The 27,688-nt window shown below is 44.1% G+C and overlaps 1 protein-coding gene across 3 annotated transcripts; it reads left to right on the top strand.

Moving 5' to 3' along the window:
• Nucleotides 1–73: 73 nt before the first annotated feature.
• On the top strand, nucleotides 74–25,883 carry LOC117872206 (protein lifeguard 1-like). 3 transcript variants are annotated; one of them, XM_034760432.1, is made up of 11 exons: nucleotides 74–396; nucleotides 738–960; nucleotides 6,691–6,897; nucleotides 10,768–10,846; nucleotides 18,726–18,779; nucleotides 20,439–20,529; nucleotides 22,437–22,474; nucleotides 22,558–22,645; nucleotides 23,370–23,546; nucleotides 24,489–24,536; nucleotides 25,420–25,883. In XM_034760432.1, exons 2-11 carry the CDS (start codon nucleotides 759–761, stop codon nucleotides 25,600–25,602), a joined length of 1,167 nt encoding a protein of 388 aa, XP_034616323.1. In that variant the 5' UTR covers nucleotides 74–396; nucleotides 738–758; the 3' UTR covers nucleotides 25,603–25,883. The 3 variants fall into 3 exon arrangements, with proteins under 3 accessions (XP_034616323.1, XP_034616322.1, XP_034616321.1); XM_034760431.1 differs by having other exon boundaries at nucleotides 715–960; XM_034760430.1 differs by having other exon boundaries at nucleotides 78–396; nucleotides 727–960.
• The last annotated feature ends 1,805 nt before the right edge of the window (nucleotides 25,884–27,688 follow it).

The following is a 27,688-nucleotide window of genomic DNA, read 5'->3' as shown; positions in this document are numbered from 1 at the left end:
ACACTGTAGTATTTCTGCTCTTCGCACCTTGGTAACACCTAGACCCACCCTAGATATGCAGACTTTGTACCGGATGCTGATAGGTAACAAACAACGTAACTGCTTTTACTTTCAGTCTGGTGAATGCATTTGCAGCTTCCACGCTCGCTGCCCTTGCTGGGTTTATGTGTAACTTCTCAAAGAAAAGGGTGAAAGGATCTTTTTAATATTATCTAATGCTGCAGCCATCTGCCAATTAAGCTACTTAGAAACAAAGATTAAAGAAATCAGGTGCAGTAAAAAAAAACAATGATTAGCTCTGTATAAGGAAATTCCTGCCTGTTAATAGCTTGGTCTAGTTTTATCTCACACACCACACAAAATAGCTCAGAGGTCTTACACTGAAGAAAAATAGAGGTAAGTCTAGTAGTAAACTTTAATCTGAAAACTGTTAATCATGCTTAGTTGGTCTTCAATGTGTAATGTTGAAAATATAATTGGCTGGTAAACACTAATGATTTGATTATTTTGCACAGGTGTGTTTTACAGGTATATAAAGTTATGTATTTTTCACATTAACAAATTATAGATGAATTCATAGTTGTGTTTGAATCAACTCTGTTGCATTTATATAGATCACGTTTTTAAAAAATACTAGATTAAGCAAGAGTTTCTGGTTATGGATTAAGGTACTTTTTAAAACATTCTTGTTGTGAAGATAATGGCTACTAATAGTTCTTTTCCCAGCACATGTTTAGGTGCAGAAAGTACTCAAGAAAATGAATAAAACAATGGAGGCAGAGGTCAGACGTCGCTCATTGAGACGCAGTCAAAACAAACAAAACATTGAAATAGCAGATGTCCATTCCCCACCAGCCCAACACAGCGAAAAAAGGCTTCCTAATAAGGGGTCCCAGCAGAGCAGTTCAATGCTAAACCAGTACAATAATGAGTGGCAATGTCTTGAGTGTTCACAGAAAGGTAAGTGGGGAAATTCCCATCTCTTTATCCAACCTTTCCTACAAGAGTCCCCTCGTTACTGTTACTTTTCTGGATGAATCCGTGCTGACTGAAAGGATATTCTGCTTTTGTTCTTAACTGATTCATGAAGTTCAGGGTTTACACGCAGGAAATAAGGAGCCAAAATTCTGCTCACATTGTTGAGATTCTGATTCCCTTGCTTACACTGAACAAAATGACAGGTTTCAGAGGGGTAGCCGTGTTAGTCTGTATCCGTAAAAACAACGAGAAGTCCTTGTGGCACCTTAGAGACTAACAAATATATTTGGGCATAAGCTTTCGTGGGATATAAACCACTTCATCAGATGCATTGAGTGGAAAATACAATAAGCAGGAATAAAAATACACCATCACTTGGAGGAGAGGAAGGTGATCAGGAACCGTCAACATGGATTCACTAAGGGAAAGTCATGCCTGACCAACCTGATTGCATTCTATGATGAGATAACTGGCTCTGTGGATATGGGAAAAGCGGTGGATGTGCTATATCTTGACTTTAGCAAAGCTTTTGATACGGTCTCCCACAGTATTCTTGCCAACAAGTTAAAAAAGTATGGATTGGATGAATGGACTATAAGGTGGATAGAAAGCTGGCTAGATTGTCGGTCTCAATGGGTAGTGATCAACGGCTTGATGTCTAATTGGCAGCTGATATCAAGCAGAGTGCCCCAGGGGTTGGTCCTGGGGCCGGTTTTATTTAACATCTTTATTAATGATCTGGATGATGGGATGGATTGCATCCTCAGCAAGTTCGCAGATGGCACTAAGCTGGGGGGAGAGTTAGATACGCTGGAGGGTAGGGATAGGGTCCAGAGTGACCTAGACAAATTAGAGGATTGGGCCAAAAGAAATCTGATGAGGTTCAACAAGGACAAGTGCAGAGTCCTGCACTTAGGAAGGAAGAATCCCGTGCACCACTACAGACTGGGGACCGACTGGCTAAGCAGCAGTTCTGCAGAAAAGGACTTGGGGATTACAGTGGACAAGAAGCTGGATATGAGTCAGCAGTGTGCCCTCGTTGCCAAGAAAGACAACGGCATACTGGGCTGTATTAGTAGGAGCATTACCAGCAGATCAAGGGAAGTGATTATTCCTCTCTATTCGGCACTGGTGAGGCCACACCTGGAGTATTGCATCCAGTTTTGGTCCCCCCACTACAGAAGAGATGTGGACAAATTGGAGAGAGTCCAGCAGAGGTCACAAAAATGATTAGGGGGCTGGGGCACATGACTTCCGAGGAGAGTCTGAGGGAACTGGGCTTATTTAGTCTGCAGAAGAGAAGAGTGAAGGGGGGATTTGATAGCTGCTTTCAACTACCTGAAATGGGGTTCCAAAGAGGATGGAACTTGGCTGTTCTCAGTGGTGGTAGATGACAGAAAAAGGAGCAATGGTCTCAAGTTGCAGTGGGGGAGGTCTAGGTTGGATATTAGGAAACATTATTTCACTAGGAGGGTGGTGAAGCACTGGAATGGGTTACCTAGGGAGGTGGTGGAATCTCCATCCTTAGAGGTTTTTAAGGCCCAGCTTGACAAAGCCCTGGCTGGGATGATTTAGTTGGGGTTGGTCCTGCTTTGAGCAGGAGATTGGACTAGATGACCTCCTGAGGTCTCTTCAAACCCTAATCTTCTATGATTCTATGATCTTTTCATGTGCTTTATATTTATTCCTGCTTACTGTATTTTCCACTCCATGCATCTCATGAAGTGGGTTGTTATCCCACGAAAGCTTATGCTCAAATAAATTTGTTAGTCTCTCAGGTGCCACAAGGACTCCTCATTGTTTTTACTGAATAAAATGTTACTCCACACGTGGTCCCATTGAAATCAGTGGGGTGGCTGCTCTCTGAGGCTACATGTACACTACAGGGGGGAGTCGATTTAAGATATGCAAATTCAGCTACGTGAATAGCGTAGCTGAATTCGACATATCGTAGCCGACTTACCCCGCTGTGAGGACGGCGGTCAAAATCGACCTCTGCGGCTTCCTGTCGACGGCGCTTACTCCCACCTCCGCTGGTGGAGTAAGAGCGTCGATTCGGGGATCGATTGTCGCGTCCCAATGGGACGCGATAAATCGATCCCCGAGAGGTCGATTTCTACCCGCCGATTCAGGCGGGTAGTGTAGACCTAGCCTTAGTTAAACTACTGCACATCTTGAATAGGAGTGTCACAATCTGGCCCGTTGAGCTCAAGAGCAAAAACACTCATTGGCTTCAGTGGGAGCAAGATCATGCCTTTTTCTTGCTTGCTTGCTTTTCTTTTTTAAGTTCTTGTTGGGAAACTAACTGCGGATATGGAAGTTTAAAAATTAGCTGCTAAATGTTATCAGCAGTCACGTCTCATAACAATGTTTTGTTGGGTGGAATGCTGAGTGTCCATTTTCATGGCTTAATTGCTTGACCATTTCAAATGTCACTGCTGTGGTAAGTTAGTAGCCTCACTGCAATCACAAATGGACATCTAGTTGTGTATTTTTGTATGCAGCAGTAGTTTTAATCATTTAATAAGCCGTGGTTGAGTAACCAACAGATGTTTTAAATCCACGTTTCTCTTCAGCATGCCTTGGCATGATTACTCTTTGTCCCAATTTCCTCAATATTTTATCACCTTTTTAGAATCCTAGAAAATAAACATGCTGTTTCCCTCTGCCCCGCCTCAATGAAGTCCAGGGCTCTGAACTTGCACCATGCTTGCACACTCCCATGGAATCTGATTTACATTTGTGGGTACACAGCTTCAGTTCTGATTGATCAACTGCAGGATTGGTGCCCAGCAGTGTAAATTCTCTGATTGACAATCAAACATTATGCAATAGCCTTGATGTTTCCAGAGAAAAATGACCTTTGTCCAAAAAGCTTGCATCAAGGGGTTATAAAGAGAAACCGCATACAAATAAAGTAACCTGTACGTCAAAACACCAGGGAACAGAAGTTATATATTCTTCATTTCTGTGCAATGTAGAAAGACAAAGAAAGTGCAGTGATTTGATCCCTGTGGAAAATCTCTTCTTAGTTCACAGTTTCCTTGCAGCCAAAAATTTAAGGGAGCGGTAGAGTTGTAGAGACATCCACCCATCACAGTAGCGGGGCAGCTGGGTAAGGGGTAAAGTAATGAAGACACACATGCACACACCTGCAGCCCCTAGAGGGGCTTCAAGCATATCAGACACTTGCAAGTCAGATCCCACTGGAAAATCTCCAAGGGGGTGTGTGGGAGGGAGTTCTCCACTACTTTATCTTTCCTCCAGGACTCTGGCTGCTGCTAGTGTATGTATGCTTCTACTTTTTACCTCGCTCTTACATTTCTGGCTACTGCAAAGGGAATGTCTTATCTCTGCTACCCTATTCCTTTGCTAGTTACGGCTCAGAACTTTACCAAGCAATTGAAAAGGAGCTGATTTTGTCAGGTGTTGTAGTCAGGAGTGCTTAACTGTGAGTGCCTAACTCAGGGCAGACACCCCAAACTGGTGATATGTTCTATAATTAGATTGCACCAAGCCAGTGACAAATGTGAACTCCTGGATCACTGTAACAGTCTTACCATGGAGCCACACACAGTCTCCTTAGACTCTCCAGTCTATCTTGCCACCCAGGCAAGCTGGACTTAGTGATAAATGGTCACCTACACCAAAAACCACAAAATATTCAGGTTGCTTCCAGTCTCAAGAGACCAGTCACTTACCACAGATCAACTGGTACCTAGATCTTACAGCAAAGAAAACTCCTGTAGCCAATCCTGTAATAAACTATTGAAAGATTTATTAACTAGGAAAAAGAAATGAGAGTTATTTATAGATTAAAGCAACCAAAATTATACACACAAATGAGTTGCAATCTAAATCCTAAAAGTGACAGTTATACAGATCTGTCAATTCAAAATGTCTTTCAGGGCAGACCCAGGGGTAACCTCTGTAGATCTCTGGCTTCAGTTTAGTGTCTCTAGCCCTGTTGAGTTCAAACAGCAAAGAGATGAAAAATCTTCATGTCCCCTATTTTTATTTCCTTCTTCCAGCATTCAAACCAATGGGATGAGGTCTTCTGCACCTACTTCTCCATGGATGGATGGGGCAATTAAGAAAGCTTATGTCTTATGATGGCCCACTTAATGTTTTATAGTCCTCCTGGATGGGGAGATTCCCATGCCTGGGTTCACAAGTGCAGAGCAAACATTTTCAAACTTATAAAGCAAATCTTACATATTTCCATAAAGCATGGAATACAGCCCTTACAAGTGAGATTAATGCATGCAGCAATTTACAAGCATTTCGTAGAGGTTAAACACTAACTACATTGTCATAAGACTAATACCTATTTTGAACAAAACTTACATACAGGTGAGCTGTTTTGGTCTCCAACTATGAGTTTGTCAGCTCTTAGCTAACGCCTATGGCCTTGGCCAGAGCTGGCACTTTGTGTACCAGTGTCAGTCACTGCAGCCCACAGAGTTCTGAAGATCAGTGAAACTGGGGAGAATCTGGTGAGCTCTCATACTGCTGCAGCTTAAGAAAATTCTCGGCAGCAGCAGAGGCCCTGAAGCTCATAGTAGAACCTAGATCACCAGAGTTGTCGGCAGATTTATAGTAGGAAGACAATGCTGCATTAGTTACACTAAGTTCTTATTGGGAAGGTTTTCTTTGCAACAGTAAGGAGTAGAAACCGTTTTTTTAATGAAAGCATAGATTCTGCAGAATTTAATGGTACTTGCCCAGGAAAGATTCCTACTCATCCTGGACAAGTGGATTTTTCAAACTCTGTATTTACACTTGCAAAATATTTGCATACTCGTAGGTACCATTCCCACTTGTGTTTAGCATGATCCATTCTTCCTGTCTTATTCTCTCTTCCCCCTTCTTGGTCCTTTCCGCATAGTCTATGCAGAGATTATTCCTTTCTTACGCCCCCTCTGGAGGGGGAATAATTTGTGAATGAGGTCTCCCCCAAGCCAAACACTCCCACTATACAACTCTCTCCCTTTCCCGAAGCCATCTGTCAGGGGTGGTTTAGGAACAACAAAATCAATCTTTCCACAATCCAATGGGGTGGTATAGAAACTCTAGATAACCTGTTAGAAATCCCTTCCTACTCATAGGATCTGTGATTTAGTTTTAACCAAATTCCTTTCTATACGTTGGACACTACCCTTGGGTGTGCATAAGCATAACATTTCAAGGTGAAATAACGCTTGGTTTTGAAGGGCCAACAGCAGCCACTGCATGAACAAGCTGCTCCACTGGGATGCTGCAGTCCTTTGCCGTATTATGTCAGACACGCACATTTAGTGTGCCTATGCTCAAAGGCCTCCAAAAAGAGAGGATTCAACCAAAACTGGCAAGCTTCATAATCCCTAACAGTTATTTGCATATTCTTGTCAGAAACTAGGGTATTAGGAGCGTTTCATCTGTGCAGTGTGTACCATCTGTCAGACTAGTTTTGCCTCTGACACCAAACAATATTTCAATGTCCTTTTATAGGAGAAAAGTAGAGGCAAGTCTAATAATACATTCTTATTTAGCCACTGTAAATAATGGGCCAGTCATTTCTAGTGTAACTCCATTGTGTTACACCAGGGATGATTTTGTCCCAATATTTGTCCATTGTTTGAATTGGAAATAAACATAGTTTCCATTAGCAATTACCTTATAACTTCATCATGACACCTGAATCTCATGCTACAATATCTACCAAAACCTTAGAAGCTGCAGAAAGAAAACTGCTAGAGATGGAGAAAAACAAACCAGTTGAGGTTAACATTAAAGATGGAGGGCAGATGCCCGAGACTGAGAACCAGAATTCCCCAGCAGTGTCGCCTGGGTACAATATGGGTTACCGGATGAGCAGTCCAAAGACAAAACCCCAGTCTACAGGAGTCACATCGGAAAGCTCAGATGGTCTTCATAGAGGTAGGTGGGGGAATGCCTAACACAACTTCCTACCATGAGGCATGTCTGGGCTTAGTTCTGGGGTACATGCAAGGAAGGAGCTGGCAAAGGTCATTTTCCTTTTGTTATTAGATTTCAAATTGTGAATTATTCACAATTGGGACAAGAGGTTATTCTTGACAGTGTGGATCGCACCAGCAGAACCACTTTCCAACTTTAAAACCTGGCGTTTTTGTACATTTCTAATGAGGGATTTTTAATAAGATTCCTCAGAACAGTACCAAGGGGCAGAAAGGCAGAGTACCCATTAAATAGCTGTGCATGTGTCATTGGCCTCCCCTCCTAAGTAGCTCTGCTTTGGAGAAGTAATGGGGGAGTTTCAGATGTCAATTCCTACCACGTATGACAGTATAACTTAAGTCGCTGAAGGGTATGAATAAGCCACCCTCCTGAGCAACGTACGTTACACCGACCTAAGTACTCATGTGGCCACCACTATGTCAGCACAAGAGCTTCTCCCACTGACGTAGCTACTACCTCTCGTTGTAGGTGGATTAATTAAATCAATGGGAGAGCTCTCTCCTGTCGGCTTAGAGTCGCTACACTGGAGAGCTTATAGCAGAATAACAAGGTGGTATAGAATTAAAAATAATTGCTCCCTAAAGATATAAACATAAACATGGGGGAAGGCATATGGGGAAAGAGGGAGGAGGGGACAAAAAATAAGGTAATGCAATGAGTAGTGTACATGTCCTATTTCCTGATTTTTTTTAAAATTTTGATACTGCTTAGAGGGGAAAGATTATGATGACATACAGGTCTAACTAAAGACACATGTTTCAAGGCAGGGCTTTAAGGAGGAGCTATTCCAGCTAGACCTTTAAGAAAAATTAATACTTTTTACTTGCACAGTGCTTTTCATCCAAAGCTCACCAAGAACCCAAATCCAGTTTTTGTTTTTGTTATACCTCTATGTTTAATGTGATATTTACATTATGGAATTTAATAAAGGGAAGATTTTTTTCTGTGCATTCCAGTCTGTGAAAGTAAATATAATTTCTAATATGTACTCTACAAAGATAGTAAGAACAACTAAAATTGCAAAATCCATTTTTTCCATGCAAATTGTTGCAACCTAGATTTTGCTCACATTAACTACTCAAATATACATATAGATGTCATTTGTATGCACAAATCAGGTAGCCAGATGTCTGATTTCAGGAAGGCAGATGTCTAATCTGAGTTATTTACCTGATTTTCAGGCCCTGGGAGTTTTGGCTGAGTAAAGACTGTACAGGATCTGGCAGTATTATACCAAATAACAAGCCTAAATAATTTATTTTTCAGAACCATCCTAATTAAATGTGTATTAGAATTCTCAAGAATAAACATAACTATAATAATAAATTATTATTATTTACTACTACTACTTTTTAAAAGATTGAATATAACCTGTGCAAATCATCTGATAGTCGCTAGTAAAACAGTATACAATAGATTGGAGACTCCAAATGAACATAACTTTAGTTCAAAGTCTTTATAGAAGGTATTATAAAAACAATTTACCTTTGTGCACTTAACTCATAAAATAAAAAGGGCAAGGTCAGGCAGTGTTCATTACACAAGACTACATTTCCATTTAAGGTAAAAGACAAACAAAGGGTAGCTTGTAAATCACTTATCATCTCACTATTTCCTACAAAAGCAACATAGAATTATTTGCAACATGTAAATGCACCATTCTCAGCAATAATGGATTTGTTACAAAACAACTATGGGCCGAATGCCTGCAAAATGCTGATTGCTTCCTGCCAAGCACTACAAGCTTTCAACGCCCATTGAAATCAATGGGAGATCTGGGTCCTAAGTGAATCTCTTCATCTAAGAGAAGCAGGAAAATGCAACTGTCTAGTCAGTTAGGCCTTGGCTACACTGGCAATTCACAGCGCTGCACTTGCTGCGCTCAGGGGTGTGAAAAAACACCCCTCCTGAGCACAGCGAGTGCAGTGCTGTAAAGCGCCAGTGTAATCAGCGTCTGCAGCGCTGCACGCTCGCTCACAGCGCTGCAAGCTATTCCCCTCGGAGAGGTGGAGTACTTGCAGCGCTGCGAGAGAGCTCTCACAGCGCTGGCGGCGCGACTACACTCGCGCTTCACAGCACTGCCGAGGCAGCGCTGTGAATCCGCGAGTGTAGCCAAGGCCTTAACTCCTGTGGGAGGTGGTCTTATACAAGGAGAACTGAATTAGGCCCTTTATAAATGTATGCTTGCTTGAGGCTCTTATTACAGGAGGAATAAAAAGGAAACAATGCACATGAGATGCATGTTCAACAATGCAATGCAATGCTCTTGTCAAACACATAGTCAGCATTTTACTGTGTTTGTATTACTAGGGATATGAATGAAAAACAGGTGAAGTTACTTTCCCACTCTGATACAAGTTAGGCCTCAACTGGAGAGCTGCATTCAGTCTGAGACACCACTTTTCAGTCAAGATATCAACAGATTTCTGTCAGAGGATTATAACACAAATGATAAAAAGCATGGGGACAAATACACATGAGGAAAGACTAACAGAAATGGGCAGGTTCAGACTGGAATAAATATGGCTGCCAACGCCGAGGAAACGTGAGAGGCTTGGCCAGCCCTGCCAGCCACAGCATTAGCAGTCTCAGTGAGGGCATGTCTGAGTTTGGTGAGGGAAAGAGCATCACCCTAGCTCCTTTTTCCTGTCCACCAGCATAGCTGTGCTGCTTGGGAGTGTTTGCTATAGGTAGCAAGGGACAATTCACACACATGCCCTCTAGTGCTCAGAATGTCTCCAGCCTTCTCCATGTCTCTGCTGTGGCTCACAAGAGGCATAACCTTATCTCTGGCTGAGATAACTGAGGGAGCAGATTATGGACTGAACAGCCAAATTAGACATCACATAAAAACAAATAAGAAAGCTATAAATGGACATACACTTTAGGAAAGCTCTGGACCAATTGGAGAGAGTCCAGAGGAGAGCAACAAAAATGATAAAAAGAAAACCTGAACCTGTGAGGAAAAACAGGACACGGTTGTTACTCTGAAACCTGACCTGTGAGGAAAACTTTAAAAAATTGGGCATGTTTAGACCGAGAAAAGAAGACGAGGTAGGGAGAAACTGTTTACAGTCTTCAAATATGTTAAGGGCAGTTATAAAGAGAATAGTGATCTCTTGTTCTCCATGTCCACTGAAGGTAGAGCAAGAAGCAGTGGTCTTAACCTGCAGCAATGGAGGTTTAGGTTATGTATTAGAAAAAGTTTTCTAACTATGGGGCTAGTTAAGCTCAGGAATAGGCTTCCAATGGAATCCTCATTATTGGAGGTTTATAAGAACAAACTGGACAAACATCTGTCCTGGATGGTCTCAGCACAGAGGGCTGGACTTGAGGGTCTTGAGGTTCCCTTCCAGTCCTATATTTCTATGATTCTATGCTATCGCAGCTATCAAGTAAGCACTGGCTATGTTACCAGAAGTACTGATATGAAAAACCCCACTCAGAGCCAGAACTGCACACATGTGCATGCATGCACACCTGCTGAAAGACAAACCCACCCAGAGCAGAATCTCATGGAAGTCATGCAGTCTTTATGGGTTGCAAAGATTCATCTGGTTTTTCAAGATTTGTAGTGGTTCTCAGACAAAGAGGCAGCATTTCACTCTCAGCATCAATCCATTGGCTATTTATTCTATGGTGATCTACTGCCTGATATAAATGGAATATGGTGGCTTCTTCAGGCCAATATCGTTCAGTTCTTACACCTGAGAAATGGGAAATGACATTTTCAGTAAAGTTTTACTCATGGATGTTGTTTTAAATCTAAATGTCTTATCTGAAATAACACTTTCTGCACTATTTCCTCAGCTTTCGTCTTGAAAGTGGACTGCTTTACAACACTTCTCTTGGCCATAACAATTGGTATAATCTCTGGATTGATTTACTGGTAAGTTCTCAGTGTTTAGTTTCATATTAAGCTACAGTTCTAGGAGTGTGTCCTTGTAGCATCAGTTCAGACTAATGCTGCCCAAAGGCTAGATGGTGCCTATCCCTTACATGGCCATGTGGGGAAACAGGAGGGGATGGAGACTTCCCCTTTGTAAAGCTGTGTCAGGGCTCCTCACAATCATGCTCAAAGGCATAGAGAGGATTCCCATTGGGTGCAACTAGGCGGGGGTGGGGAGTAGCCAGAGCTAGCTGGATGCACTGCTCTGTTGTACCCCATAAAGCTGTCACAAAGTACTCCCACCACCTCTCAATGGTGTAACCCAGGAGCCCAGAAGGAAAGAGGGGGGCATTGAACAGTAGAGTTTCTATGGGAGTTTGTAGAAGGAAGTTTGGAGGCTTTGCATTACAGGTTCAATTTCGCCTCAGCAACAAGGATGGACAGCAAGTAATCAGTTAGTGTTACCAGCATCGGATGTCCCATGTTCTGTTTCCTGCCTGAAGAGAGAGAGATTGTCTGCATGAAGTGCAGGCTGATAGCCCTGATGGAGGGAAAGGTTTGTGGTCTCTAGGAACAGATGACCACCTTCCAAGCACTGGGGCTATGGAGGGTTTCCTGTCTATCCAGATTCCATCAATGCACAGCAGGTCCTGCAGGAGGAAGCAACAGAGCCAAGTGAAGAGGAGAGACAAGGAGAAAGAAGACTGGAAATTTGTCACCACTCCCTCTAGGAGAACCTGAAGGGTATTTTCATAGTTGGAAGTCTTGTCTTACTCAGCACCTGGTAGCAATTCATGTGGAGAGAACAATCTGCAAGGACCTACTGGAGGAAAAATAGCAAAGGAAAGAACTGAGAACTGCTGCTCAGATCAAACCAGATGGACCTCAGACAAATCCAAGAGAGCATCCATCAATGGTCAAAGAGGAATACAATCCTTACTGGGGACTCCGTGCTAAGAAGAATGGATAGAACATTCTGCAGGGGCAGAAGGACAACAGGACAGTTTGCTGCTTCCAGAAGCAGAGATGAAGGACATCACCACAAGAATAAATAAGATTCTGAGATCAGCAGAGACATTCCTTTGGTGGTGATAGTCATCAGCTGCAATGATACCGCAGCAGGCACCATTCCACAGATCCTGGAAGATTTCAGGAAGCTGAGAAGGAAACTGAAGGAAAGGAATATACAGGTGATCTTCTTAGGAATCCTTCCTGTCCCTTGAGTGAGAGAAGAAAGAAGGTGAAGATATTGCAGTGACTTGCTGGTTAAGTAAGTGGTATAGAGGAGAAAGAATTTGGTTTTGTGGAACATTGGGTCAACTAATATATAGAGAGAGCTTCATGGTTCTGCTATGGCCTTCATCTCAGTAGTAGGAGTACCAATCTCCTGGGTTATAGACTAGCTAGTATAGTTGGGAGGGCTTTGAACTAATGATGAAGGGGGAAGAGGAAAAAGAAGTAGTTATGGTGCAAACACCAGATATGTAAATGAGGCACAAACCTAATGCATATGACAAACCCAAGGACTATAGAGCATGTAAGGAACACATGTTTAATTGTTTAGATACTCATGCTAGGAACCTAGGTAATAAACAAGAGGAGTTGGAGATGCTCATGTTTGAGAGGAAATATGATATGGCTGCTATGACTGAAATTTGGTGGGATTGGTTTTATGGTAAAATCAGTGATTACAACTTGTTCTGTAAGGATAGAATGGGGAAAAACGAGAGGGGAGAATAGTACTTTCCGTCATAGACACTGTCATACTTTCTGGAGTGGTTCACGATCATGAGTGCCAACCTCAGGGCAGACTGTCAAAAAGCAGGGCAGACACCCCAAACTGGTTGCATGTTCTATAATTAGATTTCACCAACTCAGTAACAAATGTCAACTCCTGGATCACTGTAACACTCTTAGCATGGAGTCACAGACCATCCCCTTGGGCACTCCAGTCTATCTTGCCACCCCGGCAAGCTGGACTCTCTGATAAATGGTTGCTTTATTCCAAAAATCACAAAATATTCAGGTTGCTTCCAGTCCCAAGAGACCAGTCACTTACCCCAAGTCAATTTGTACCTTGGATCTCACACCAAAGAAAATGGTTGTAGCCAATCCTATAGGAAACTAATTAAGGATTTATTAACTAGGAAAAAGAAATGATGGAGTTACAGCAGAACCTCAGATTACAAACACCAGAGTTATGAACTGACCAGTCAACCCCACACCTCACTTGGAACTGGAAGTATACATTCAGGCAGCAGCAGAGACCAAAAAAAAAAAAAAAAAAGGCATATGTAGTACAGTACTGTGTTAAATGTAAACTGCTAAAAAAAATGGGAAATCAGCATTTTTCTTCTGCATAGTAAAGTTTCAAAGCTATATTAAGTCAATGTTCAGTTCTAAGCTTTTGAAAGAACAACCATAACATTTGGTTCGGAATTACGGACAACCTCCATTCCTAAGGTGTTCGTAACTCTGAGGTTCTATTGTATTTACAAGTTAAAGCAGGCAACATATACACACAAATGAGTTACGGTATATGGTTCCAAAAGCTGACAGAGATATAGTAGTCTGTCAGCACCGAATGTCTTTTAGTGCTAACCCAGGTTGACCCTGGAGATCTCTGCTTTTATTTCCTAGCTCCAGCCCTGTGAGAGCCCAAACAGCAAAGAGATTAAGAATTTTCAAGTCAGCTGTCTTTCTTTCCTTCTTCCATAATTCAAGTTGATGGGACGAGCTTCCTTGCATGTAGCACCTTCACAGGTGTGAGGGGGCCATTCACCCATTCTTTATATCATGATGCTTCACAATGGGCCCCTTAAGTTTGATAGTCCTTCTTGATGTGCAGGGGAACTGCTCCTCCTGCTTGAGTTCACAAGTTCAGAGCAGGCTTTTTTACCGTTATAAAGCAAAATTTACATATTACCTTATAGCATGGGATACAGACATTATATGTAAGATTAATGCATTCAGCAACTTACAACCATTTTATAGAGTCTAAACACTAAAAACATCCTTACACATCTATCACCTATCTTGAACAATACTAACAAACAGGTGAGCTGGTCTGGTTTCCAGCTATGAATTTGTCAGTGCACAGCTGACACCTATAGCCTTGGCAAGACCTGATACCTGGTCTACTAGCGTCACAGACACCGTTACCTGTTAGAGTCATAGACAATGCAGAATCACCAGACTTCAAATTCTCATGGATTAAAGTTCTAACTAGTCAAACTACAGGTGGTGTAGTGGTGAGCATCTCTCAGAGACCACCAAATCTCACCAAACAACAGGACAAACTGCTCCAACTTCAACTTAGGGATTGTTGCTGAAAATCGTTGCACTGGGCAGCACAGTATGAGGAGGAGGTGACCAGCCCTCTGTGGAGAAAGAAGTGGTTCGGGACTATTTAGAAAAACTGGATGTGCACAAGTCTATGGGGCCGGATGCGCTGCATCCGAGGGTGCTAAAGGAGTTGGCGGATGTGATTGCAGAGCCATTGGCCATTGTCTTTGAAAACTCATGGCGATTGGGGGAGATCCCGGATGACTGAAAAAAGGCTAATGTAGTGCCCATCATTAAAAAAGGGAAGAAGGAGTATCCGGGGAACTACAGTCCAGTCAGCTTCACCTCAGTCCCTGGAAAAATCATGGAGCAGGTCCTCAAGGAATCAATTCTGAAGCACTTAGAAGAGAGGAAAGTGATCAGGAACAGTCAGCATGGATTCACCAAGGGAAAGTCATGCCTGACTAACCTAATTGCCTTCTATGAGGAGATAACTTGGTCTGTGGATGAGGGGAAAGCAGTGGATGTGTTATACCTTGACTTTAGCAAGCTTTTGATACGGTCTCCCACAGTATTCTTGCCAGCAAGTTAAAGAAGTATGGGCTGGATGAATGGACTATAAGGTGGATAGAAAGCTGGCTAGATCGTCAGGCTCAACGGGTAGTGATCAACGGCTCCATGTCTAGTTGGCAGCCAGTTTCAAGCGGAGTGCCCCAAGGGTCGGTCCTGGGGCCAGTTTTGTTCAATATCTTCATTAATGTCTGGAGGATGGCGTGGACTGCACCCTCAGCAAGTTTGCAGATGACACTAAACTGGGAGGAGTGGTAGATACGCTGGAGGGTAGGGATAGGATACAGAGGGACCTAGACAAATTAGAGGATTGGTCCAAAAGAAATCTGATGAGGTTCAACAAGGACAAGTGCAGAGTCCTGCACTTAGAGCGGAAAAATCCCATTCACTGTTACAGACTAGGGACCGAATGGCTAGGAAGCAGTTCTGCAAAAAAGGACCTAGGGGTTACAAAGTGGACGTGAAGCTGGATATGAGTCAACAGTGTGCCCTTGTTGCCAAGAAGATTAACGGCATTTTGGGCTGTATAAGTAGGGGCATTGCCAGCAGATCGAGGGACGTGATCGTTCCCCTCTATTCGACATTGGTGAGGCCTCATCTGGAGTACTGTGTCCAGTTTTGGGCCCCACACTACAAGAAGGATGTGGAAAAATTGGAAAGAATCCAGAGGAGGGCAACAAAAATGATTAGGGGACTGGAGCACATGACTTATGAGGAGAGGCTGAGGGAACTGGGATTGTTTAGTCTGCGGAAGAGAATAATGAGGGGGGATTTGATAGCTGCTTTTGACTACCTGAAAGGGGGTTCCAAAGAGGATGGATCTAGACTGTTCTCAGTGGTGGCAGATGACAGAACAAGGAGTAATGGTCTCAAGTTGCAGTGGGGGAGGTTTAAGTTGGATATTAGGAAAAACTTTTTCACTAGGAGAGTGGTGAAGCACTGGAATGGGTTACCTAGGGAGGTGGTAGAATCTCCTTCCTTAGAGGTTTTTAAGGTCAGGCTTGACAAAGCCCTGGCTGGGATGATTTAGTTGGGGATTGGTCCTGCTTTAAGCAGGGGGTTGGACTAGATGATCTCCTGAGGTCCCTTCCAACCCTGATATTCTATGATTCTATGATCTAATGCAGCCAGTAACAAACCTTCCTTAGAGCTTCTAAAAACAGATGATGATTTCTTAACACAGAAAACTCTGCACCCAACGGAGGGTAATTCAGCACTGAACCTCATTCAATGAAGAGCTAATCAATGACCTAAAAAATAGCCATTTCCTAGGTACCAGTGATCATGCTCTGGTTACATTTACATTGTGCAATCCAAATATGGTACCAACTTGCCATATATTATATTATGAACTTGAAAGGGGCTAATTTTCCAAAGCTTAAAGCAACTGTTGCCATAACAGACTGGGGATAAATTTAAAGTGGGAAATGTTAATGAAAACTGGTAATTATTCAAGGACATCCTACTGGATGCCCCAAAAGCAATGACTGCATAGACATAAAAAAAAGTTACATGAGGCAAGAAACCATCCTAGGTAAAAGGAAATGTGGAATCAGTGATTTTTATATATATACATAAAGAGAGAGAGAAGATGGAAAAAGGGGAAGTAAAGGGTTATGAATATAAATAGCTAGATTAAAAATGTAAGCAACTGATAAGGGAGGCCAAAGGAATCAGTAAACTATCAATGGCTAATAGAGTTAAAGATAATAAAGAAGGCATATTAAAAAGTAGAAAAACCCTAAATCAGATATAGGTCCATTCCTAGATACAGATGGTAAAAGTGTAAATAGTGATGTAGAAAAGGCAGGAATGGTCTCAATAGATATTTCTGTTCTACATTTGGAATGAAGCAGGAGGCTGTATCCATTCCATATGTTCTGGTGGATGGAATAAAAATTTCAGTATCTTTAACAAAGGAGAATGTGAGTCAGCATCTGCTAAAATCAAACATTTTCAAAATTGGCAAGACCAGATGGCTTACACTCAAGATCGTAAAGGAACTAGCTGAGGAACTCTCTGAACCACTAATGGTAATTCTAACAAATCGTGGAAGGCTGGGGCAATTCCAGAGAATTGGAGGACTGGCTGGGATTTCGGGAGGTGTTTGCCTTCCTCTGCAGCCTGGGGTATGGTTTGACTGCTGGGATCATCTGGCCATATCTCATCTCACATAATCAATCCCCTATCATTGCAGGGGCATCAGGCATTGGTGGCACTTCAGTCTCTCCTGCTCTCTCCCTGTGGCACATAGTTTAATCTCTTAGGACTGATGTGCTTTAATCTCATTAGTCTTCGCACTTGATACAGGGGTATCTGGGTAAGATGTGATGGCCTGTGATGTACAGATCAGTCTACAAGATCTACTGGTTTCTTCTGGCTTTAAACTCTATGAAACCCTCTGAAAATATGAATTTGTCTCTGAGGCACATTGGTCTAGAGTGAGGCTACTTTTGTGGCCAAAAGGTAGAGCAAGGAGTTAGCAGTTAGGGAGAGCTGAGGCTGAAGGAGCAGATGAATTTTAAGGTGAAGTGCACCGAGAAAGAGCACATGACAGCTACTATGCACCCACACAGACCCGAGCCCACTTGCTTTGAATAGCCTACACAGCATTGTTTTGTACAATTGTCTAAGCGTTTCCGTCTTGATAATAGTTGACTTAGTTGCTGTTTAGATCAGCTATTGCAGCACACACAAAACTGTGAAGCCTCTGAGAAACTGATTTTTTTTTGCTTTTATAGGTTTTCATGGCATGGAAACTAAATATATTTGCTATGGAAACTGTCATAAAAGCAGAGAATGGTTCTCTCGCTCTCTTTCTCTCTCTCATTTATTTTCTTATTTCCTCATAAATTGGGGTTGGGCATGTTATACTTTGAGATTAAAGGCAAATGCCGATCCTTTGCCCAAAGCCAGGGCATTTCCATTGAGCTGGGAACACTGCATCCGCTGCACAAACTCACAGGTCTGTTTAGGCCAGTTGATCCTTACAGTGTCAGACCCACTGGTCATCCCCCAACCCAGCCCTGACTTGTTCTCTTCGCACAAGCCACAGCAAACAGGTTTCTGTTGTGTAGGGAGCATAAAGTCCCCCTATATAGTCCTTTCTTACAGGGCCAGCTCTGGCTTTTTTGCCGCCCTAGGCAAAAAAGCCCCCCGCCGCCCCCCGCAGCGTGGCAGGGGAGGGCGCCGAGCCCGGCTGCGGGCCCGCAATCCCCAACCGGCTGGAGCGCCGGGGGGAGGGCGGCGAGCCCGGTCGCGGCCCCTCTCTCGGGCCGGAGCGCTCCGCCGCGCCGCCCCCTTCCAGCCCGCCGTGGCTCTCCGCTCTCCCCGACCGGCCGGAGCGGGCGGCAAGCCCAGCTGGGGCCCCGCTCTCCCCGACCGGCCAGAGCGCCGGGGGGGAGGGCGGCAAAACCCGGTCGCGGCCCCGCTCTCGGGCCGGAGTGCCCTACCGCACCGCCTCCCTCCAGGCACTGCCCCAAGCACATGCTTGGTGGGCTGGTACCTGGAGTCGGCCCTGCTTTCTTAACATGTGCTCCACTACAGAGAAGGACCACAGCAGTTCTGTTTAGGGCCTTCCATGGAGAATGAGGTGTGAACTTTTACCATGTCTGTCACTGCTCTATAACTCAACTTTGCTATTTAAATTCTTTGTTTTTTGCCTGTTCGTCTTCTGTGAATTGATGTAAACAGCACTTCCTGTAAGTTCAAGTAGTGTGTGTGAAGCAGGGCCATGTAAGGAAAGCAATGCTAAATACAAATAAAGGGCCAGTTCCACTCAGTTAAACTCCTGCAACTACACTGAGGTCAATGGAGATGCACAAATATCATGGAGAACTAGGGTGACCAGACAGCAAGTGTGAAAAATCGGGACGGGGGTAGGGGGTAATAGGAGCCTATATAAGAAAAAGACCCAAAAATCGGGACTGTCCCTATAAAATCAGGACATCTCGTCACCCTTCAGAGAACTGAAGCTTGCCCAATATATTTTGCAAAGCCACATGTGACTTTTGTCTCTTACTAGGAACATGCTTCAAGGATGTCAGCAGAAGAATCTCTGGTTTTGGCTTAAACTTCTGTAAGTAACCAAAATGACTCACCAACCCACTGTGTTTCATTAAACATCATGATCTGTGAGATTATTAACAGTACAAGCAGGTATCCCTCCCCAGGCTGGGTGTGACCAGTACTGCTGTCACATCTCGTGATAGCGACAAAAGAAGTGAATTGATTACATTTTCCCCGCCACTTTCTTTTCTCTGTTCCCCATCTTCTTCCCTCCCCTCCTTTATAGAAGGTTCAGTCCTAGGATTTCCGTGTGAGTCTAGTGAATAGAAATGCACACCAGTATGCTCTGTATGCCTCAGTGTATGCGTTTTAGTTTCCTGATGGCATTATTTCATTTAGTGACAATTTATCATTGTACTTTACCCTCTGCATATACTCAACCGCACCGGGGAGTTTGTCAGTAGCTGGTGTGTAGGCACGCATGTGCCACATAACACCGGATTGCTGGATTTACCCACAGTACTGGAACACAAGAGGTGGGCAGCTACGCTGGCTTTGTGTGGAGATCTACTGTCCAATGTAGTCATCAGCATTGCAATACTGCTGCAATGGAGTCTCCAGAAGAGAGCTCCAGCCTGGGGACGGGGTCAGGTGGCCTTGAGCTTGGTTGGTTGGCCCAAGTCTCTGCTGCAACAGCCACACAGCTATTTTTAGCACTGTAGCTCAAGCCCCACTAGCCCAAGGCTATCTACCTGCGTCGGGAGCCTCGCTCCCAGCTGCAGTGTAGACATACCCTTGGTGAGGAGATAGAAAGAGGAAAGAGTCCCATGTGGGGTGCTCAGATATTACAATGATGAGAGCTGTATATGTATGTAAACAAATAGCAGGTGGAGGTAGGGGGAAAAGAGCAGTGAGCAGATATTAAAAGAGAAATGTCAGAGGGAGTAGAAAGAAGAACAGGAGTACTTGTGGCACCTTAGAGACTAACAAATTTATTAGAGCATAAGCTTTCGTGGACTACAGCCCACTTCTTCGGATGCATATAGAATGGAACATATATTGAGGAGATATATATACACACATACAGAGAGCATAAACAGGTGGGAGTTGTCTTACCAACTCTGAGAGGCCAATTAATTAAGAGAAAAAAACTTTTGAAGAAGAGGGAGTAGAGAAAACAGAAGAGGGCAAGACACAAGTGATACAGTTTACATGTGTAAAACCCATCTCTTGGGTACCTACAGGTGTTGCTGATCAAAAAGTGCATAGACATAAATGAAAGCCACTTTTGGAAAACTTGGCCTCAGCAAAATTTTTGCTAGGGTCTGTATTTCTGCACAAATCTGCAGTTCGAATGACATCTCCACTCAGGCAAATCAGATAGAGAATGTGCAAGTCATTTGATGCACTTACAAACATATGATGATATTCTAAGAACAGGTAAATCCGGATTACCCCTCTGATTCAGGGATCATAGCCAAAAATCAAAATGTCAGAAAAATAAGATTCTGACTGGAGGGATATTACCATATTTCAGCTAATGTGGCTTTGTATAATTATGAGCCTGGTGCAATAACAACGAACATATAGACAACTGAACATTGTATAGGTAAGTGATTCAGATGTAATATTTGTATGCTATGTTTTAAATAGTGGAAATATTAACAACTGTCATCAACTATATTTAGCCAAAACATTAATAAGTGAAAAATGTTTAATTTGTTTTTAGTCCAGCAACTATTATTCTGCTGTTTATAACTGACTGGTGTGAGAACAACTGCAAAAAATTCCCACTGAACTTAATTTTACCATTGATGATTGTAAGTATATTGTTGAAGTCTATGCATTTCCCTATTATTTTGCTTTAATATGTTTTAAAGACCTCGCCAGGTCTTCTTCAGATACGTAAATGTGAAAATTTATCTGAATCAAAACGGAGTCCAAAAAACGACTCCTACAATCCTGTACCCTGGCAGTGCCACCTATTTTGCAGGATGGAATCTGCTGAATAACATGGAATTTGTGTAAATATAAAAAGAACACGTGCCTGTGAAGGAGGTGGAACTGTGCGATTGCAGGAGAGTCTTTATAACAAAATTAATAATCTTAGCTCCTTTCTAGACTTGTAATCCCTAAAACTCAAATTGCTTTACAAAGGAAAGTCTGATTTACTCCCCCTCTGCAGTGTTCACTAACCTATTGTGTTGTGTATCCATTAACCACATGCTGGTGCAGGAATAAAAACCATCTACTGCCTGGCATCAGGGGAAGCGGAAGGGAAGAAAGGATGAACGATGTGGTGGTGGTCAGATCATTCAATTGTATCCCATCAAGTTTTTGTCCCTGGAGCATTCCCTCTATTGCCGTGTCCTTTTTGGAGGTCAAAGAACCCCACAGTTCCCTAATTGTTGAGGTTCTAAGTTGTAGCTAGGGTTGCCAGGTGTCCGGTTTTTGACCGGAATGCCCGGTTGAAAAGGGACCCTGGTGGCTCAGGTCAGCACCGCCAACTAGGCCATTAAAAGTCCGGTCGGCGGTGCTGCCCGGCTAAGGTAGGCTAGCTCCTACCTGTTCTGACACCACACTGTGCCCTGGAAGCTGCCAGCAGGTCTAGCTCCTAGACGGGGGGGAAGGGTGCACGGGACTCCACGTGCTGCCCCAGCGCCGAGCACCGGCTCCGCACTCCCATGGGCCAGGAACCAGCCAATGGGAGCTGGGGGAGGGGGCAGTGCCTGCAGGTGAGAGCAGCGTGCAGAGCTGCCTGTGAGCCTCCACCTAGGAGCCGGACCTGCTGCTGGCTGCTTCTGGGGCGCAGCGCGGCCTGGGGTGCCAGGACAGGCAGGAAGCCTGCCTCTGCACCCTGGCTGCACCACTGACTGGGAGCTGCCAGAACTAAGCCCGTGCCCCAACCCCTTGCCCCAGCCCTGAGCGCCCCCCCACCAAATCTGGAGCCCCTCCTGCACCCCAACCCCCTCATCCCCAGCACCATCCCAGAGCCCGCAGCCCGAACTGGAGCCCTCACCCCCTCCCACACCTCAACTCCCTGCCCCAGCCTGGAGCCCCTTCCTCCACTCTGAACCCCTCATTTATGCCCTCACCCCGGAGCCCATACCCCCAGTTAGAGCCCTCACCCCCCCCGCACCCCAACCCCCTGCCCCAGTCCAGTGAAAGTGAGTGAGGGTGGGGGAGAGCAAGCCACTGAGAGACGGGGAATGTAGTGAGCGGGGGGGAGGTGAGGCTTGGGGAAGGGGTGGGGTGTCAGGGAAGGGGCGGGGCTAGGGTGTTTGGTTTCGTGCGATTAGAAAGTTGGCAACCCTAGTTGTAGCCATTATTTTTCCAGATATGCATGTAAGAACATGGTCTGCAGACTTACTAGTTATTCCTATTTCACTTGATTGTGATGCAGGCATGAAGAAGGATCATTGTGGAATTGTTCAAATTGTTTAAGGTGTAAAATAATAACGCTTTAAAGACAATGACTAGAGAGCTGATTTCCTTAGTGATCTTTTATATGCTGTGTTTCTTTCCCATCATCATCCTGACCATTTTTTTTTTCAGTATTTCATATCAGTAATATAAGGAACTGAAATAAAAATAGGTTTCAGAGTAGCAGCCGTGTTAGTCTGTATCCGCAAATATGCAACATTTTAATAAGGGACATTCTTCTCCATCTCAAAGAAAATGGTCTCTCTCTCTCTCTCTCTCTCTCTCTGTTTTGGATTTTTTTTAGACCATTATCGAAGGCCTGTTGCTTGCAGTGGTTTCGTCGTAAGTCTTTTTCAAGAATTTTCTTTAATTGTACTTTAATTGTGCATTTCATTTAAATAATATGTTGTATGCTTGAATTTTAGCTGCTTTGCTGCCATGACGGTAATGCAGGCTGGAGGAATAACAGCATTTGTGACTTTGATGCTGTCTTGGGTTGCTCTAAAGTCAAAAGTAAGTATCATCTAATGAAATATTTGGCAAAAGAGCAGTTTGAATAGACAATATTAACATTAATTTACCAACAAAATTACGTTAAATTATATTTTTGGGTCACGTAGAGTTCTGGTGAGCTACTTTTTAACTCAGCGTCTTACTTCAACTATTTGCTTTTGTTTTGGTGTTAGGGATGCTCATATTAAAAAAACAAAAAATCTGAGAATTTGACTGACCTAAACCCTGTGGTCCTAATTAATTTATGCTATCCTCCCACAAAGTACACATCTATCTACCCATACATTTTGCTGCTCTAATCCCAGTAACCAATGACCGATAAAACCCAACTACACTGGTGATAGAATGCACTTCTCTCAGCGTGTTTTCCATGTGAAAATTCTATCATTCACATGAGCAGATACTAGAATCTCTCCCACAGGTGCTAGTGAGTGCTAATATGTGTGTAATAGCAGCTGGAGGCCAGGTTAAGGGCCTAATTAAATCAAAACCTGCAGCACTTAGAAATCAATAAAACATATTTCAGGGATTTATTTCGTTTAATCAAAGTCCAGGAAATGGAGCAGAAGCTTAAACCAGCCTTGGTAATTTCAGGATTGCATCATCACTGCTGTATATCATTGATTCAAGCTTACTAATCACTGTCCTTGGAAAACATGGTAGCATTTGCAATCACAGATGTGTTGTTCAATGAAGACAGTCTTATTGTATTTGTTGTTCTCAGTTGAATGTCACTCGTGAAGCTGTGCCCTCCTGGATTGTGGTCTCAGGAAATTTGTTAATCTCTAAGATGCCAAAACTCCTGCGCTTTTTGCGGATACAGATTAACATAGCTCCTAATTTAATACCTGTCTCAATGCTGGTCATCGTTGGAATTTTCTGTATCCTTGACAAATCACCTGTAAGTAATTTACTTAGTATTTCTCATGAAAGCACACAGTGCTCTTCCAGCATAGCATGGCGGTACCATACAGTACTTATACCCACAATGGGTATGTCTACACAGCAGCTGGAGGTGTAATTCCCAGATTGGGTATATTATACATGCACTAGTTTTGCTCGAGCTAGAACCTAAAAACAGTAGTGTGTCTGCAGCGGCTCGGGAAAGCTGGTCAAGTACAATCCCACCCACTGCTCCAGGCCCATATGTGGGTGGCTAGCCTGAGCTGCTGCCTGTGCCATAGAAGCCATACTGCTATTTTTAGATGTTACCACAAGCAGAGCTAGAACGTGTAAGTCTACCCATGCTGGGAAACCTCCCAGCTGCTGTGTAGATGTATTCTATATCTGGCATGGGATAGTACCAGTAACCCCAGCTCTCACTACAGCAAAATCCTCACTGCAGACAGCAATGATGAGCTATGCACAAGGAAGAATGGCCACTGTGTGACACAAATTGTACTCCTCTGAACATTGTTTTGTTTAATCAGCTGATCAGTAGATGTCTTCTGTATGTTTTTCCTGTTTCAGTCCTCTCTGAGTAGCAAAAACCAAATGTGTTAACAGGTATCCATAGTCTTTTCTGGATTTACGAGCCAAGAAAGGCTGTGCATGTTCCCAACGTGGAAAACAGAATACTGTGGGAGAGAGTCTAAATGATCCCACCTGAATGAGAAGCTTAGTAACAGATATATGAAGTGTAGTATTTGCCAGTTATGGATTAGCATTTGTTTTAGATCAGCTATGAGACAGTTCTGCTGGGGCTTTTTTTACTATGCCAAAAATGTCCCTTTTAATGCTGATATTGATTTAAATGCAATAAGGGCTGAAACTTTAACTTGTTCCTATTTGTCCTTTTGCAACGATGATGAACACAAACATATTTCTTCACCTTTTCTTATAGACACTACAACTAAGTTATGCTTCGGCTGGAACGCTGACCTTTGCAATTGTAAGTAGAATATTTGTATAGCATTCGCTCTCTCTCTCTTTTTCAAATAGATGTTATCACCATACAAACTATTTTCTTTGGCCAAAATTTTCAAACTCAGTTATCCAGTATGAGGTTCCTAATTCCATAATTAGGCACTTAAATAGTTGTGGCCTGTTATTTCAGAAGTGCTAAACACTCTCAGCTCCCATTGAAGGCAGTGGCTCTACAGGTGCTTAGCATCTCTGTAAACCAGGCCACTTTTACCTAGGCCTGTTGCGGAGAAATGCCAAGTTTCTTCCCCAGCAATCTTGTCTAGGCCATTTAGTGATGTGACTAATGAAATGCAGTGCTTGTTGCAATGAATGTGTAATTTTGCTGTGAAAAAGCATCAGCAGTCTCATTGGTGGCAGTGGGGCTGCCTGAGCGTTCTAGTAGATTGCAGTTCCTGGAGCAGGTGGCTTGGGGTATGTGATAGTGGGCTGTTCCCTGTGGATAGCGTTAACGAGGACCATGGAGCCAGAGAAGTTGAAAGGATCCACATTAAGGGGGAGCGGTCGTTAATAAAATAACAGAGGGACAAGAAAATATTTGTAAATTGCCTTTTCTTAAAGCATTTTGCCAAAAAAAATATGAGTGACAGCTTAAATTCTGCTCTCCAGTCTTGTTACTAGGACTAGAGGTCCCTGTAGGAGAAATAAACCTTTGCAATTATGATGTCCATAAACATTAACAAATGCATCCGAGTCCATGCAACACAGTTACCTTCATAGAATGTTGCACAGTAGGTTTAGTCCCGGGTGCGGGCAAGTACTGTATATAAACCTTGATTTTGTATAAAAGTTGTAAGACCCAAAAGAGGAAAAAAAGGTAATTGAGGTTTTTCCTTCCTTATTCTTGTAAGCATTTGATGATGACACAAGTTAGGATCAGACGAGAACCCACAAAGGATCAAGAACCCATTGATTATGCCCGTGCAGCACTGAATCTCTACATAGACATTGTAACCCTTTTCTTCTTCGTTCTGCAGTTTATGGAGTCAACTGTTTGGATTGCTGCCCCCCCTCACGGGCAAGGGCAGCAATGAGTTGTTATTTTGGAGTGGGGGGTTGGTAATCCTCCCATCTAGTGAGAGAAGTACACTACGTGGTTAGACTGAACTGTTTTTATCCATATAGTGCCCCTGCTTCTTGGTCCCTGTGGAAGGGGGCTAGGTTAATGTTGTGGGAACACCCCCCTTCCCTCCTATGGGAGTGTGAAACACACTAGTACAGTGGTTTTCAAATTTTTTTTTTTGCACTTGAAATTTGCTGAGGGTCTCGGCGGACCACTTAATGATCTTTCCAGATGTTGTTTGTACCATTAGCTAACTACTGTATTGTAAAGAGCTTTGGATAAAAGCACTTATATAAAAAAAAAACCCTTAATAATTAATGTTTTTTTTGTTCTACAAATAAAAGCACACAACGCATATTTTAATATCAGTTGTCTTACCTTTCTAATGTGATGGATGTGCCCTGTCTCCCCCACCGCGGCAACCCCCGAGTTGGGGCTGGGAGGGAGGGAGGTCTCCTCTGTCGCAGCAGCCCCTGAACTGGGGCTGGGAAGGAGGGGGGTCTCTCCCCTGCCACAGCAGCCACAGAGCTGAGGCTGGAAAGGAGGGCCATCTCTCCCCAGCAGCCACAGCCCTAGCCCTGGAGCTGGGGAAAGTCGCTTCTTTCTCTGGCCGTCGCAGCCCTGCACATCCCAAATTCCCCCCATCCCCTCTTCTCACCTCACTGCCCCCTCCCACCTACCCCTGTTCCCCGCAAGGCCACCTCCTCACCTTACATGTACGGCTTCTCCAGGGTCCAGGCACCTAATTAGTAGGGGTGAAAGTAGATATAGGAGCTTACCGGGACGGGGCTGGGTTGGGGCCGGCTCTGGACCCCAGAAGGGGCGAGGCCTTGGGCGGAAGGGGCGGGGATGAGGGGGGTCAGAGCAGCCCCCCTGCCCTGTACCGGTAAGTGCCGTCCCCCTCCCCTTCCCCCACCGGGGTAGCAGCAGCAGCCGGGGGCTCCGGCATCAATTTAAAGGGCCCAGGGCTCGGCCTCTGCTACCGCCCTGGGGCCTTTAAACCGCTGCTGGAGCCCCGGGCCGCTGCTGCTACTCCAGGGCTCTGGCAGTGGGGCTCCAGGGGCTATTTAAAGGGCCGGGGCCGTAGAGGCAGCGGGAGCCCTGGGCCCTTTAAATAACCCTCGGAGCACCGCTGGCGCTACCCCAGGGCTCCAGCAGCGGGGCTCTGGTGGCAATTTAAAGGGCCTGGGGCTCCAGACGCTGCTGGGAGCCCCAGACCCTTTAAATTGCCACCTGGGGAAGCCGTACTGGGGCGTACCGGCTTACTTTCACCTCTGCTAATTAGTGAAGCCACACCTGCGCGGCTCCACTAATTAGGTGGGTGGCCCTTCATTCTCTCGTGTACGGCCTCCCAGGCGTGCACCTTAGCGGAAACTATCCGTGGACCACCTGAATGGAGCTCGTGGACCACTGGTGGTCCACAGACCACAGTTTGAGAACCTCTGCACTAGTAGATGGGTTGACACCGAGTGGGGTGTTGCAGGGGAGGGAGCGTGTCCAAGAAGATGTGGGATATTAGGGAATAGAAGGGTATTTTGTGGGGAAAATGTATTTGTGATAACTTATGGAAGGCCATGGGGTGGGGGAGGGGGAGACCATGAGCTCTCTTAAGAGCGGATCACTTCGTGTTGTGTGGGGATATTCTAACATTTGTGCAAGTCCCAGGGAATCGGAGGCTAAGGAGGGTCTTCGATTGTGGGTGATGGTGATTAAATTATTAGGATGTCCTTTTGCAACCTGCCTTATTTGGGTGCCCACTGGCATCCTTTTGGTGGCTACTGTAGGGTGGCCAAGAGCATGAAACAATGCTGTCATTGATGGGGACGTGGAGGCCTGGTGAAGAGGTTGGGGCTGACACATATGGGGGACTTTGGCATTGCAACACCACTGAAATCAACAGGAGTCAGGCACCTAGAAAAATCCCATTAGTTGCCTATCTGCAGCTTTGGGTGCCTAAATACTAGGGCTGTCACTCAATTAAAAAAACTGTGATTAATCGTGCTGTTAAACAATAATAGAATATCATTTATTTAAATATTTTTGGATGTGTTTTACAT

This window comes from Trachemys scripta, chromosome 2 (genome assembly GCF_013100865.1).
Source record: "Trachemys scripta elegans isolate TJP31775 chromosome 2, CAS_Tse_1.0, whole genome shotgun sequence".
NCBI lineage: Eukaryota > Metazoa > Chordata > Testudines > Emydidae > Trachemys > Trachemys scripta.
Note: the sequence above shows the minus strand (reverse complement) of the source record. Positions and strands in the feature narration are given on the sequence as shown.